The 16,842-nt window shown below is 41.1% G+C and overlaps 1 protein-coding gene across 4 annotated transcripts in view; it reads right to left on the bottom strand.

The window, feature by feature from the left end:
• Positions 1–856: 856 nt before the first annotated feature.
• The window catches only part of KLHL24 (kelch like family member 24), a 44,683-nt gene continuing 28,697 nt past the window's right edge, over positions 857–16,842 (bottom strand). For all 4 annotated transcript variants that reach the window (XM_048865283.2, XM_048865281.2, XM_075132240.1 and 1 more), the window contains 3 exons: positions 11,061–11,249; positions 10,351–10,539; positions 857–8,585 (listed from right to left, as the gene is read on the bottom strand). In XM_048865283.2, coding sequence (XP_048721240.1) covers positions 8,385–8,585; positions 10,351–10,539; positions 11,061–11,249 — 579 coding nt within the window. In that variant the 3' untranslated portion in view covers positions 857–8,384. The remainder of the gene's footprint in view (positions 8,586–10,350; positions 10,540–11,060; positions 11,250–16,842) is intronic.

Raw genomic sequence — 16,842 nt, forward strand, 5'->3', positions numbered from 1 at the left:
GTACTGTGGAAGCACTCCACCAAGTTAATGCACTTAATGCACTGAGAGCATTTTCTGTGGGGACACACACACTCGAATATATAAAACCGATTTCTAAAAAACCGACTTCTATAAATTCGACCTAATTTCATAGTGTAGACATACCCTAAGTGTGTGTGTGTGTGTGGACTGAGGCTGCATTAAGTGTTCTGTGCTCCTTCCCTTTTAGAGAGAGTGTGTATTTGCACACAAGCATGCACACTGCAGGGAAAGTCATCCTGCCAGACAGAGGGGAGGAGTTTCAGAGTAGCAGCCGTGTTAGTCTGTATCCGCAAAAAGAAAAGGAGGACTTGTGGCACCTTAGAGACTAAACACATTTATTTGAGCATAAGCTTTTGTGAACTACAGCTCACTTCATCAGATGCATGCAGTGGAAAACACAGTGGGGAGATTTTATATACACAGAGAACATGAAACAATGGGTGTTACCATACACACTGTAATGAGAGTGATCAGGTAAGGTGAGCTATTACCAGCAGGAGAGAAAAAAAACCTTTTGTAGTGATAATCAACGTGGGCCATTTCCAGGAGTTGACAAGAACGTCTGAGAACGGGGAGGCGGGGGGGGGGGGGGGGCGGGGAGGAGAATAAACACGGGGAAATAGTTTTACTTTGAGTACTGACACATCCTCTCCCAGTCTTTATTCAAGCCTAAGTTAATGGTGTCCAGTTTGCAATTCAAGAGGTGGAGGGAACTCACCACCAAACTAAATCATCTGGGGAAAACTCCGCAAGGGGGATCTGCAGTTTCCTCCCTCCCCAACGAAGCCCCTCCTGTAGATTCTTCCATGGGTTAAGCACAACGCACAAAGCAATATTCAAAAGACAAATGTTTATTAGATACACAGAACTTAATTTAAAAAAAAGAGAATTATGCAAGAAATACATTTAAATATAACAAGTACATAACATGTTATTGAAATTCTTTGCTACATTACAAAAAGGCATCTTTTTCCACTGCCAACATAATATGAAGATCTCTAAAATTGGGTTTGTGCAAGGTAATATTCAGCTGATTCTGGTACATGTTAAGTGGTCTGTACTTTTGTTCAGATCTGATTTGTGCTGTACCAATTTGTTCCTGAAAACGACATTAGCTCTTGGAGGAACAAAATGTTTTACTGTTCTGTACATAAGGAAACTGGCCAAACTCCCCCCCCCACACCAAAAAAAGAAAAAAAAACAACCAACCCAACCCAACCGAAAACAAAACAACAATGAACTGCTTCCAAAAAGGAAAACACAAAACATAACCCCAGGTGAGGAAAATATATCTGTTGTTTAATGGGTGTATTCTCTTTCCCTGGAGAGGTAATGCCTATTAATGTGACTCAGAGTTATTATGTGGGTGTGCACTGAAAGGAGAATAGACCCTTATGTCATGTGCTCACCCATATGAAATGCATACCAATACATCTTATTCAAGTCTCTTGGTCTCACTTATTGCCATGCTGCATTATACAGTTGCTTCATATTACATTCTTTGGGGGGGAGAGGGGAGGGAATTGTGTTGTCCTAAACAAGATATTTCTGACAGAAATTTCAGCCAATGTCCTGAACTAAGATACTAATAAAAAATGCACTGTACACATTAAGGACAGTTGGCTAAAAACAGCAACATTACTCTCCTTTGTCACAGTGGGAGTTCTGGAAACAGAAAATAGAGAATGGAAAAAGCACACTATTACATCCCCCCATCAATTAAATCCCCCATCACTTTTTAAAAAAACAAAGTTTACATATTCTGCATAAACTGATTTAATTGTGCTTTAAATTAATGAATGTATAGATTGCTGTCATTGACAAGGACATTACTATTCTGGGCAGTAAAACTGACAGTCACAAAATATTCAGCAGGAACAATATAAGCTCAGACTGAAAGTAGATGAAATATTAGTGAGTTCAAGGCACACATATTTTGGTAACTTTAAACACACTCTTTTCTTTGGAACCAGTAGTACAAAAGAAGCTGCAATTACATATCTGCCACCATCACTTAAGTACAGCTACTTACATGCTCAACACAGTGACTTTACCTATTTATCATTTTTGTAAAAGATCGTCATAAGCAGTATCATAAAATGATCAGAAAATGTAATCACACACACATAATACAAACACACAAATCATTAAAAATATTGACTGAAGCATTATGATATGATAAAGAGGAGAATTTCCTGTAAATAAAACTCTCAGGCAATGTTATCTATGGATACACACTCCTAAGTTACCTGGACTCTTGTATGTAACATCAGTTATGAAAAACTGCTGCCATGTGTTGTTAGTGCCTTAAGAACTTGTGACTGACAAATCTGACCTGGAGGGACAATGGGAGGCTGGCTACTATTTTTGCATTAGTATTGATTGAATCTAGACATTCAGAAAAAGCTAAGATTGCAGTGGATTTTTATAGAGGCTACCTGAAGTCTAGTCTATGTAAAAAAACCCCCAAACTTGTATGTAAGACATGACTATAAATATTTGGCTCCATGCCAGATATCAAACTTCTACATAAAATTATACCTTGCCTAACAGATTCTCTTTCAGTACATAGGACAGAGACTTTTTAATCAGACACACCAGCCAATTTAATTTGTACCTTCTCATGTGCAAAAGAGTCTAAGTTCAAATGAAAACATCTGCTTTGCTTCTGAATGACAAAGTCTAGCAAGTTTTATAATCCTCTTGAATTGGCTATTGCCATCTTCAACAGTAAAGAAAATGTTGTCAAAATTGAGCAAGTAAGAAAACTCAACCCTTCTGTCTTTCCTGAGCTTCATCACTACAAGGATCACAAGTATATGAACATGTGCATCTTTTTCTCCGAAGCTGAAGATAATGAACAGCTAAACATGATGCCATTTTGTTAAATGAGTCAGTATCTGAGATCATGAACTGTAAGAATGTCTAGAAAGTCCTGGTTAGAGCAACCTCAACTACCAAATGAATGCACTGGAATTTATCTGTTACCTCTCCCACCCATCTATTCAGATTCTATTAATTTTCTTCTGAACTGGAAAGAGAATTAGTTTATAACTCCATCACCTCCCCTTTATGGTAGGGAACAATGAAGGCCCAGTGCACCATCAACTCATTGTGGAGGAGGAGAAGAGTCTTAAATAGTAAGAAATTGATTATTTCTCATCTTGTGTCCTTGCACTTATCCATTTAAGCAGGATAACCTGACTAATCACACAAGATAAGGCAGTGAACTCAGTCTGTCTTCTAGAATAGCTAACAATCATCAGTGTCTCCTGCTTTCAAGCACAGATGTCCAAAGTTTCCTCTTTGAACTTCTCCTCTGTGAAGATGAACACTTCCTTTTCCTCAATCGTCAGCCTTTCCCCGAAGCTGCAGAGTGTTGAAAATCCTATAAAAATTCTGGGTGAATTAATATAGGAGGAGTCCATATCAACCTCTCCTGAGTTAAAGGCATCTGTGTGCCAAGGACTAAGAATATCAAAGCAATTTTTAATGCTGTTGTATTAGTGGATGAGTCAAAAATCAGTAATATGTTGAACTCCCACTGTTAGAAGAGAAAACATAGTGCTTAATCCTTAGATCATATAGGATGCATACACTGCAAGATGAACTATCAGATGGTACAAATGGAAGAGGTCCCACACATTCAGCCAACCCTGAAGGCATATGGGGTATGAAGGAACCGACCAGAACACGAGAAACTGCTAGACTCTAGGAAATGTAACGTGCTGATGACTATAAAACTGATGTCATGCATGGTGTGTTTAAAAGCAAAAGGTTGTAGACCTCTCTAGGATGCACTACTCAAATTATTTAGATGGTACCTTCTTGACAGTCAAGTTGCAATTAAGTACCAATGTTCTTTTCAGTCAATGCCAAGATTCTGAAGATTGGCGTGACAAAGCTCATGAACATCAAAACTCAGAAGGAAAATATTTAATCTAGCTTCTTTTAAAGCTATGAGAATTTAAGGAAATTACTTATCTCTGTTAGCTAACTATTAGGTAAACTCTTAACAGTGAGTTTTTAAATAGCTGGAACAGCTAGAAAAGATTTTGCCCTGCTTCCCAAGCATAGCTATTTTGAAGTTATATCCTTGAGCAGATCTCATTCCCTGGGAGCTAGCACAAGTTGTGACTTTTCATCATGAAGAGCTTTTGATTACACTGAAAGGCACTTCAGTATTTTCTCTCAAGGAATGCAAATCGATTTTTTTTTTGTCCATCAGGGCACATAAGATCCAATCCAATGGGTTTGCATCATGGTGAATCTTTGAATCCATCTGTCCCTAAATGAAATATCTTGGAGAACAAGTGACCCAGGAAAGTGGTTCCATATATAATAGATCCCTCTAGAACATGTTAGATTTTCAATAACAAGTAGTTTTCTTTTACATTTTAAAAATTATTATTTTGACAGAATGGGTGATAACTTCAACTATATTTGTACTGAGTCAAAAATATAAAATATTGACTGTTCACTTAAAAGAAATTACTGCAAAAATAACTTCTGCCATTTCAGCTATACTCAACACACTAATTCTTCCATTACTGGTACAGGGTCTAAAAGCTGCATGCAAAAAAGTTTCTTCTACATCTAAATGTCTGCATTTACTGGTACAGTAAACAGCTACTTTCAAAATTAATATGTAACAGTAACAAGATACATGTAAACAGTTAACATAGAAAAGACAACATTCTAGACTATACACTGAATCTTCATACACATGGAAAGCAATGTGTTTGTATTTACAGAGTCTTCTGAACACAAATCAAAAGTAATCGCCACACAAATAACATTATATATCTACAAAATAAAAAACATTTCAGAACAGCTTACTATAAGGATCAACATTCAGTATCTTAATACAAAAAGGAAGGAAGTTGGGGGAAATGGAAATCTATCTTATTTCTAATCAAGTGCTCCTTCCATAATTACATTTTCACTTACAATGATGCACAAACTATTTACCATGTTACTACAAAACAGTTACTGTGCAACTACCATTGCTGTCAATGGACCTTATTCACGGGTGCTGGAATTATATTTTCAAAGTCAGGCTTGGTGAACCGGGAGCCAAGAAACCCAGAAAAGGATTAATTTATCTGATTCACTTTTCTTACACTACTCCATTTCCTCCAATTTAGGACCACCTGGGTGTATATACTTATGGACTGATTCGCTAGTTACCTCAGTAATATGCTGTGACGTTACTGACATAAACTGGGACCGTATAGATCATTGTTGCAACCAAGGTCCTGTAGTGGCACCAAATATTGTATAAAGGGGGTCAAATGAGGTGTCTAAAACAAGGTTATGGTTTGCTGGTTATGATTATGTGATCTATATGCATGTATCATTTTTGTATTTAAAGTTATAAGTATTGGCTCTATACTGTCTGTATTTCAAACTTGTGCTCTGCTTCTGGGTGATATCTCAGACAAGTTGGTGTCAGCTCTGCCTAGCCTGTTTGATGGCCCATTAAGGACCATCAGATATACAACTGACCCACTGAGAGAAGGCAGACATGCCATGGGACTCAGCAATGTAAGCAGGGACATGCCTATCGACTGAACTCTGAGGTTTTTGGCAAGAGACTATAAAAAGCTGCTGCAGCTCCTCCATCTTGTCTTCAATCCTGCTTCATACCTCTGGAGGAACTTTGCTACACTGAAGATTTGAACCAAGGACTGAAAGACCCATCCCAGCTGTGGATGTACTCCAGAGACTTGATTTGAACCTGAAGTTTATTCTATCACTGCTGCAAGCTTGAACCAAGAACTTTGCCATTACTGTATGTAATTGATTCCATCTAACCAATTCTAGCTCTCATCTACATATTTTCCTTTTATGAATAAACTTTTAGATTTTAGATTCTAAAGGATTGGCAACAGCGTGATTTGTGGGTAAGATCTGATTTGTATATTGACCTGGGTCTGGGGCTTGGTCCTTTGGGATCGAGAGAACCTTTTTTCTTTTACTGGGGTATTGGTTTTCATATCCATTTGTCCCCATAATGAGTGGCACTGGTGGTGATACTGGGAAATGGGATGTCTAAAGGAATTGCTTGTGTGACTTGTGGTTAGCCAGTGGAGTAAAACTAAAGTCTTCTCTGTTTGGCTGATTTGGTTTGCCTTGGTGTGCACAGAAACCCCAGCCTTGGGCTGTAACTGCCCTGCTTTAAGCAATTTGTCCTGAATTGGCACTCTCAGTTGGGTCCTGCCAGAATCAGCATTGTTACATATGCATATAATTTTATTTAATCAATATACCTAATATACACTATCAGTGTTTGGTATTTTGCTAGCAATTGAAGTCTGCATACATTCCTGAGGTTACAAAAGAAATGGCACAATGCGCAGTTAACCGCTCAGTGCTCCTTTATAATGTCACCACTAACTCAGTACTGAAAATGATGACTCTCTAAAGGAGACATATCCACACCAAGAGCCAGAATACCCATTTAATGGAAAAACGTGTGGGAAGGAGATGGAGAAGAAATTCCAAGGAGAACAGATTATGTTCCAGACATGTGGTTTGCTCCTATTTCCTACAGACTGAACAAAGAGTTCAGAACCTATAAATCTCCTGGGTCTGCTAGAGATTAGGGTTGTCCTTGAAGAGGCCCTTTGTGTTCATCTGCTCCAGTATTGTCTGTTTTCCCAGCTGGCAGCTATCCTCACAATTCCTCATAAAGGGAGTTCAAGGTAAGGAGAGGCTTTACGGGGATAGAGGATATGGTGTCACTCCCTGCCTTCTGGTAGGAAATTGGTGCATGGAGCAAGCGCCCCTTCCACATGCAAACTCCAAAGCGCTATGTACAGATTCATGAATTTGTGCCCCAACTATACAAGCATATAGTTCTGTTACAGAGATCTAAGTAGGAATTGGAGGAATATCTTCAGCAAGATTTTCAGCTTCATTGAAAAGCAATGGGCCAAAATTTGGGAGGATATTTTGGAAGTCTCTAAGCCTTCAAAATTAAAACAAGTAAAAATATGCTACTTTACACAGTCATTTGGCTAAATGGACAGGTCCCTGGGTAGTGTTCTGGTGATGTGGGGGAACTGTCAGGTCCACACATGCCCCCTATAGGGTTTACAGGAGCTCAATAGCGCTGGAAAAGGTGATTGTCTGAAAAATCTGTAGAAACAGAGTTGGCAGATATCCTGGAACTTTGCATAAATGAGGTACCACAAAGATCAATTTATAAAACAACAGAGTTAGAAAGACCCAGGGACTACAGGCCTATCAACACAGAGTTTACACTGTAGAATTCATGAAGTTAGAATATCCCCTTGACTAGGGGTCTATTCATGCAGAAGAATGATGAAAGGTACCTTGCAGTTAGCGAAGAACGATACCAGGAATTAGCTGACTTCAGCTCTACAATTTAAGGAGGTCAGAACTGGGATATAAAACTGCTTCACAAAAGTGTGCCTATGCTGCAAGGGTCATTATTTTTTCCATATGCATGTAGTCCAGTATTTGTAGGACTTCTAATAAATTATTAGCAACACTAAGGTCTGTTACTATGAAAACGATAGTTACTGAAACTTTTTGCAGTAGCTCAATGAACAACCATGATGCCACTGTATTCCCTATCCATTTACAGAGGAAAATTATTTCTCAAAGGTTTTAATATTTATTTCCTATGAAGCATTACATTAAAAAAATTCTATAGTAGTGGGTGATCATGAAATAAAGTCTATTTGGTAAGCCAAGCAATTTTCTGATAAAAGAACATCAAGGTGGGTGAGATAATATCTTCTATTATCTTCTTCTATTGGGCCAACTTCTCCTGGCGAGAGACAAGCTTTTGAACTTACACACCAACAGAAGTTGGCCCAATAAAAGATATTACCTTTACCCACCCTGTCTCTCTAATATCCTGGGACCAACATGGCTACAACAACACTGCATCATGCCTGTGAATCAGAATGATATGCACTCTTTTAAACTAGCACATTTTTTGTAGGTCGACTTGGTTAAATATTTTCAGTTAATAGACTCTGAAATAACTGAAAAAATAATACAGACATCAATCCTTAAGATATAGGCACAGCTACTTGTGAAGGCACATTCCCTACACAACATACAAGATTTTAATTACTGATCACAAAGAAGGGGAAAACAATGTAAATATTAGTTCACGGCTATCATGCGAGAAATGGCTGAACAGTTCATGGATATGTTTGTAGATTTTTTTTACCTTTTAATTAATTGAAAACATTTTGTTTTAAAAGGCACATGGATATTTAGTTTCATATGGCACTGAGGGAAAAGCCAGTTTCCCATTTTAGGAATCTTTGAAATCCTGTCCTGTACCAAGGCACTGCATTCTTTCATAAGATTTCCTTTCTTTACAGTTTAAAGCCTTTTTCATTGTATCTATGAATAGTCACACAGCCATGATACGATACTGGCCTGGGCATGGCTGCTACTCCCGTGATGATGCCTGTTGCAGGATCATAACAAAGAATGGTGTCTGTGGCTTCTCCATTTTCTCGTCTTCCACCAAGGATATAGATTTTGCCATTACACACAGACATGCCACAGTTTTCCTGTTTATCAAATACACAAACAAATGCATGACTATTTACAAAACCCAAACCCTATTCAAGGTTGGAGAGATGGTACAGCATTTTGGCTACCAAAAGGAGATAGCTTGGTGCTATATTATTTCCTTCTGTTACTGCCCACTGGAGAAAGCAGGACCTTTGCTCTTCTGGGGGAAGTAGCAGCATGATAATCCTGAAGACTTGGGCTATTCAGGCATCAGGCCTATGAAGGGTTGAAGCAGCTAAGTGTGGCTGATTCAGACTCTGTACATGAGATATCCAGCATTTGGGGATAGTACAATTAAGCAGCTAAGATAAGAAAACAGTGGAGAGAATGGAGGGATTGAAAGAAGAGAGAAAAGTGGAAAGACTAAATGTAGCAAATGTGGAATGGGAACAGGGAGAGAGGTTAAAGGAACAGAAGTAGGTAACAATTAGTGGTTAGAAAAAGGGAAAGGAAGACAGACCCAGGGATAGAGTAAATAAGAGACAAAGAAAGGAGATGCTGGGCTCTAGAGGAAAAAAGGGAGGCTAGGAGTTATTTTTTCCTAAAGGAGAGACAGAAAGAGGGAGTCAAAGCAAAAACACTATGCAGAAAATGGTAAAAGGAAGAGATGGAAAGTGGGGGGAACGGGCAGAAGCAGATCTCTTTGAGGGCATTTTCCCCTCCATTTTTCATTAGCAGCTTTTCAAAAAATATGATGAAATTTATTGCTAAAGCATGACATACAAATAGTATCCCAAGGGGAAGGACACACACTGAAATTCTGTTCAGAAGGCTCATTCACACATTGCTGTGACACTGCTCTCTGCTGCTTTTAGATCTAAACAGACCAGTTTTATGCTCTCTTTAAAACATTTTCCTACAACATTTTGTAGTTCTGATCAATTTCAAGGAAACAATATTTTGACTAAGCAAAAGGATCCAATTTAATTTAGTATAAATCCATGTTTGGATGTGTTAAATTGGGGTAGTGGTTTCCAATCAGTAGACTGCCCATTCTAACATACTGGCACTCACCTGAAGTGTTACTTTTAGATGTTTCACGGTTTGTTTGAGTGTCTAGCCTATAATGAGTAATTTTGTCATGGAGGTCATGAATTCTGTGACTTTAACAGACCTCCATGACTTCTTTGGCTTCAGCCCCCACCAGAGCAGCAGGGCTGAAGCAGCCATCTGGCCCTGCTGCACGAACAGCGCCAGGGCTGGAGCAGCAGCATCCAGGGTGGACTTCAGGGCTGGAGCAACCACAGGGGCTGGGCTGGAGTAGCAGTTGGGGGCTGGAGCAGTAGCTGGGGGCTGGGTGTGGAGCAGAGGCCAGGACTGGGTCCTGGGCTGGAGCAGTTGCCTGGGCTGGAGTAGCAGCTGGGGCTGGAGCACCGCCCAGACTACAGCAGTGGCCAGGGCTGGTTCAGCCCCTTGGGGCTGGAGCAGTGGCTGGGGCTGGAGCAATGGTAACGGCTGGGGCAGCCACCCGGGGGCTGGTTTCAGCCGCCAGGGGCCGGAGCAGTGGCCAGGGCTGGAAAGTCAGGGACAGGTTGTGGGCTTCCACAACTTTTTGTTTATTGCCCACGACCTGTCCGTGACTTTTACTAAAAATACCCATGACAAAATCTTAACCTTAATAAATGAAAAGCTAAAACTAGTGAATCTGAGAGATGTAATTTAACAGAGTTTCATATCAAACTCATTTCATATTAAATTATTAATACAAGGAAGATAAAATACATTTTTTAGACGTTTCCAAGTATTTTTAGTGTTTATTACCTGTCTGCTGAATGTATTCTGTACATGCATCCAATAATCCTCAACTGGATCATAGCAGTAAATTGCCTTGGTGAGCCCTCCCGCAACATAGATTAGATTGTTTAGAGATACAGCTGTTATGCATCTCTTTGCAATGGGGATAGTTGCACGGAGCAACCAAGAATTAGTATCAGGATCATATGATTGAACCTGAAAACAAGTAAACACATTTTAGGTTTAACACCGCAACTGAACAAAAATCAAACTTATTATCTGAAGTACACACAGAAGTTTTGATTCAAAGAGATTAAAGGTAACTATCTATTTGGAGTGCTTCACAAAAAACCCAAAGTAACTCAAGATATTGCTATGTCAAAAACATACACCTTGTTCCTACTGTACATCTACAACATTAAAAACAAAAAATATTAAACAGCAGTAGCTTACATAATAAATTATATAGTATATTACATTATTTACTTAAATATGCAGTTTCATTAAGAACTTGAATAGCTCTTAATACACAAAGCGAAAGATGATGTGACTATGACAAAGACTGTATTAATGGCATAACTATGCTTTATTTAATTAGCTTTTTCTACTGTGAGATATATACTTTGCATTCAGACAATAGACTGGGCCGGGAGATTTGTAATTCAGTTGAAAAATCTCTCTGTATAATTTACATTTTTAGCAGTATTATTAAGATACATAGAAAGGAAATAACTAACTTTGTCAGAGCACGTGTTGTCATCAGGACCTCCACCAATCACAAACAATTTGCCTACACAGCTGGTTACTGCTGGAGAACTCACTGCTTCTTTAAGTGGAGCTACCTCTGTCCATCGATTGGAAAATGAATCGTAACATTCTACACTGCTGAGTCGACTTTGCCCATCATACCCTCCAACTACATACACCTATGCAAAACAAAGAGAAAATAGCATCTTCTTTATCTTTATCTCCAGTTTTAATTAATCAAGTATAGGATTAAACTCATTCAAAGCTTCAGTGCCTCAGTTCTGTTTTGCTGTATTTTTGAATGCATAGGTTTTTCCCCCAGAAAACTTCTATGCAGAAGAACAGGAATATTGCCTTTTAAGATACTGAGCTAAAGAATCTCAAGAGAGCAGCCATACATTGGTATGTAGGGATACTGGAGCCAATGGACACCTGAACATATGTTACAAATATGGACATTAGATTCTTACTTGAACATGCTCTATAAGAAATCTCTATGATTATCTTCACTGATATTACAAATTATATTCAGAAATAAAAAAAACTCCATGTTAACTTAACGCTTTTCTCCTCAATTTTTTACTTCTTACTTTCCTACTGTCTAAAATGACATTCTTTCCTCTGATTTACTTTTTGATCACATATTTTCTTACCTGGCTGCCTATCACATAAGTTTAAGAAAAAGAGACTCATAAGAAAGTAAGAATGGCCATACTGGGTCAGATCAAAGGTCCATCCAGCCCAGTATCCTGTCTGCCGACAGTGGCCAATGCCAGGTTCCCCAGAGGGAGTAAACCCTAACAGATAATGATCAAGTGATCTCTCTCCTGCCATCCATTTCCCCCTCTGACAAACAGAGGCTATGGACTCCATTCCTTACCCATCCTGGCTAATAGCCATTAATGGACTTAACCTCCATGAATTTATCTAGTTCTCTTTTAAACCCTGTTATAGTCCTAGCCTTCACAACCTCCTCAGGCAAGTTCCTTGCGCTGTGTGAAGAAGAACTTCCTTTTATTTTAAACCTGCTGCCCATTAATTTCATTTGGTGGCCCCTAGTTCTTATATTATGGAAATAAGTAAATAACTTTTCCTTATTCACTTTCTCCACACCACTCATGATTTTATATACCACTGTCATATCCCCCCTTAGTCTCCTCTTTTCCAAGATGAAAAGTCCTAGCCTCTTTAATCTCTCCTCATATGGGCCCCGTTCCAAACCCCTTTTCATTTTAGTTGCCCTTCTCTGAACCTTTTCTAATGCCAGTATATCTTTTTTGAGATGAGGAGACCACATCTGTATGCAGTATTCAAGATGTGGGTGTACCAAGGACAATAAGATATTCTCCGTCTTATTCTCTATTCCTTTTTAAATGATTCCTAACATCCTGTTTGCTTTTTTGACTGCCACTGCACACTGCGTGGACGTCTTCAGAGAACTATCCATGATGACTCCAAGATCTCATTCCTGATTAGTTGTAGCTAAATTAGTCCCCATCATATTGTATGTATAGTTGGGGTTATTTTTTCCAATGTGCATTACTTTACATTTATCCACATTAAATTTCATTTGCCATTTTGTTGCCCAATTACTTAGTTTTGTGAGATCTTTTTGAAGTTCTTCACAGTCTGCTTTGGTCTTAACTATCTTGATTCATAAATATATTAACATTATCATATTGACAAATATACTGTCTCTGCTCAATTTGTTCACCTCAGGTCAATCCCAACTTGAAGCAGGTGCTGTTATCTTTAAGAAGTTACATACTACACTTAACTGATAAGCGTATATATCACCACTCACACTCATGAATGAAACCTGTTCATAAATAAAATAGGCCTTTGGAAATGCAGCAAGAATAAGAGTTTCTTTATTGATTTATATTTTGATTTAAATGTTCAATATACATGCAGAATATTAAATAAAAAGGCCCTGATATTCTGCTAAAGTCATGATCAATTTGAATTAGTGGCTGCATAAGTGAAGGATTTACAGATAAAAATGTCTGAGGTCCAGTTTTATTTTATGTATCAAATCATTGTTGGACACATGCTTAACCTCTGTGTTTATGAAGAGGTGTAATTTGCTGCTCATTTGTACCCATAACATTTAATCTCCTTTTAGTTCTTCCACAATGTACCAGAACAGTGCTCCATTGCAAAACAAACAAACAAAAACAGTTACTCACCTTCTCCTAACTGTTGTTCTTTGAGACGTGTTGTTCATGTCCATTCCAATCAGATGTGTAGAATGGACAAGAACAACACATCTTGAAGAACAGTTATGAGAAGCACTTCTTCGAGTGCTTGTTCATGTCAATTCCAATCAGGTGACTCCCAAGCTCCACCCCGGAGATGGGGTCGGAGTTAAGGAAATGCTGATTGGAGCACGGCTCTGCCAAATGCTGCATCATCTCTAGTGTGCTGGGTAATAGTATAATGAGTGGTGAATGTATGCACTGAGGACCACGTTGCTTCCCTGCAAATTTCTTGTTATCGGGACCTGGGCCAGGAACGCTGTTGACGAGGCCTGTGCCCTCCTGCAATGTGCTGTAAGTGCAAGGGCTGGGACCTTAGCCAGCTTGTAGCATGTGTGGATGCAGGACATGATCCAGGAAGATACTCTTTGAGATGAGATAGGGAGCCCTTTCATCTGGTCTGCTACCATTACGAACAGCTAGTTCAACTTCCTGAACGGCTTAGTGTGCTTGATGTAGAATGCTAGCGCTTGCCAAACACCCAATGAGTGTAGCCTCCGCTCTCGACTACTGGCATGAGGCTTAGGATAGAAGACAGGTAGAAAAATGTCTTGGCTAGTATGAAAGAGTGACACTACCTTGGGAAGAAAGGTTGGGTGAGGCCTGAGCTGCACCTTATCCTTGTGGAAGATTGTGTAGGGTGGATTGGAGGTAAGGGCCTTTAGCTCTGACATCCTTCTAGCTGATGTGATGGTCACCAGGAAGACTACCTTCCACGATAGATAGAGAAGGGAGCAAGTCGCTACTGGCTCAAAAGGGGGCCCCATTAATTTGGAGAGGACAAGATTGAGGTCCCATACTGGGACAGGCTGTCTGGTCTGAGGATGTAGGTGTTCCAAACCCTTGAGGAAACGGTCTACCATGGGGTTAGCAAATACCAATCGACTGGACGCTCCCGGGTTGAACGCTGAGACAGCAGCGAGATGTACTTTGATGGATGACGCTGCCAGTAATTCTTGTTTCAGGTACAGAAGATACTCTAGAATGAGTGGTATAGATGCCTGTAGTGGTGTATGCTGCTGGGCACACCAGCAAGTGAACCTTTTCCACTTAGCTAGATATGTGGCTCTAGTAGATGGTTTTCCTACTGCCAGGTAGGACCTGCCTTACTGGTTCTGAGCACAGAAGCTCCATGGGGTTTAACCATGAAGCTTCCAGGCTGTGAGATGGAGGGACTGGAGGTCCAGGTGGTGAAGGCAACCGTGGTCCTGAATGATCAGATCGGGATTCAGAGATAACTCAATGGGATAGATACAGTTCCAGTTCCAGGAGGGTGGTGTACCATTGTTGTCAGGGCCACCAGAAATACCCCTGCTCTATCCCTGCAGACCTTGAGAAGTATCTTGTGCATGAGAGGAATCGGGGGAAAGGCATACAACAGGCGGCCTCCCCAGGGAAGCAGAAATGCGTCCGTGATTGAACCAGGACTGTGATGCTGGAAGGAGCAGAACATTGGACACTTCCTGTTGTTCCTGGTGGCAAACAGGTCGAACTGGGGAAACCCCCACCCTTGGAAGATGGAGTGTATGACATCTGGATGGATGGACCACTCATGATTTTGGAACGATCTGCTGAGGTGATCTGCTAGTTTGTTCTGCACTCCTGGGAAATAGGACGCCTCCAGGTGAATGGAGTGGGCTATGCAGAACTCTGACAGCTGGAGGGCTTCTTGACATGGGGGGAAGAATGGGATCCACCCTGCTTGTTGAGGTAAAACATGGCAGTGGTGTTGTCCGCCATGCACTGACCTCGTAGCTGGGCCTGCAAGGTTTGGCATGCTAACCATACTGTCCTGAGCTTCTTGATGTTGATATAAAGGGGAAGCTGCTCCCATGACCATAGGCCCTGTGTTTGTAGGTCTCCCAAATGCGCGCCCCATCCCAGAGCCAATGCGTCCGTTACAAGGGACAAGGAGGGCTGGGGGCTGTTGAATGAATGGTCCTTACAGACTGCCCGGGGGTCGAACCACCATTGGAGGGACTTGAGTACTTGCCCTGGCATCATGAACACTACATCCAGACTGTTGCGTCCCAGGCAGTAGGCCGAAGCGAGCCACGCCTGGAGTGGCCTGAGCCTTAATCTGGCATGGTGGATCATGTAAGTGCAGGCTGTTATGTGGCAGAGGAGACTCAGGCATCCCCTTGCTGTGGTGGTCGGGAATTGCCTGAGGCCTTGAATAATGTCTGTCATGACCTGGAATCGGGTCTCTAGCAAAAATGCTCTTGCCCATACTGAGTCCAGCAGCGCCCCGATGAACTCTACTCCTTGGGTCGGTGACAAGGTTGACTTGTTCACGTTGAGGAGAAGACCCAGTCTGTTGAAAGTAGATCTGACTAATTGGACTTGAGACTTCACCTTCTCACTGATGTGGCCCCTGAGCAGCCAGTCATCGAGGTTTGGGTATACCTGCACCTGCCTCCTTTGAAGGAAGGCTGCTACGACGGACATGCACTTAGTGAACATTCAGGGGCTGCTAACAGGCCAAAGGGGACAACTGTGAACTGATAATGTTTTTGGTCGACCACAAACCAGAGAAATCGTCTGTGTGCCGGTCGAATGGCTATGTGAAAATAGGCAACTTTCATGTCTAGAGCAGTGTACCAGTCCCCCAGATCTAGAGAAGGGATAATTGTACTTAGGGAGACTAGGCGGAACTTCAACTTTATCATTAATTTGTTGAGTCCTAGCAGGTCTAGGATAGGTCTGAGACATCCCTTGGCTTTGGGGATTAGGAAATAATGGGAATAGAATCTCTTGCCCCTTAGCTCCTGAGGAACCTTCTCCATTGCTCCTGTTGCAAGGAGCACTTGCACCTCCTGGATAAGGAGTTGCTCGTGTAAAAGGTTCCTGAAGAGGGATGGGGAAGGGGGTTGGGAGGGAGGAGCAGAATTGGAGAGAATATCCCACTTCTACCGTGTGAAGAACCCAGCAGTCCGATGTTATTTGGGACCACACACGGTAAAAGTAGGATAGACGATTCATAAAACAGGGGGAAGGATCCAATGTCATGGTGAGTAAGCCATCCTCAGGCATCCCTGCAAAAGGCCTTTTTAGAGCCAGATAAAGGTTTGGTTGGGCTTTGGCCCTGCCCTGAAGTGGGACTGGAAGGTTTGTGCCTGTTGTTCCTGCCCCTATGCCAATGAAAATCCTGACTCGGCCGAGGAGGATATGGGCTATGTTGTAGTAGTTGGGGCTTGAAATGCTGTCGTTGGGTTGCCGGGGTGTGCATACCCAATGACTTCATAGTCGTCCGGGAGTCTTTGAGACGGTGCAGCTTGGATTCTGCTCTGAAAATAACCCTGTGCCTTCGATTGGTAGGTCCTGGAGGGTTTGCTGCAGCTCCAGGGGCAACTCGGTTGCCTGTAGCCATGAGTTCCTCCTCATGGCTACTCCTGAGGAAAGGGTGCAGGCAGCTGAGTCCAATGAAGCCTGGAGGGAGGTTTGTACCACTGCCTTCTCTTCATCAATGATAGCCGAGAACTCAGCTCTGGAGTCTGGTGGAATCAGCTCCTTA

This window comes from Caretta caretta, chromosome 9, assembly GCF_965140235.1.
Source record: "Caretta caretta isolate rCarCar2 chromosome 9, rCarCar1.hap1, whole genome shotgun sequence".
Lineage (NCBI taxonomy): Eukaryota > Metazoa > Chordata > Testudines > Cheloniidae > Caretta > Caretta caretta.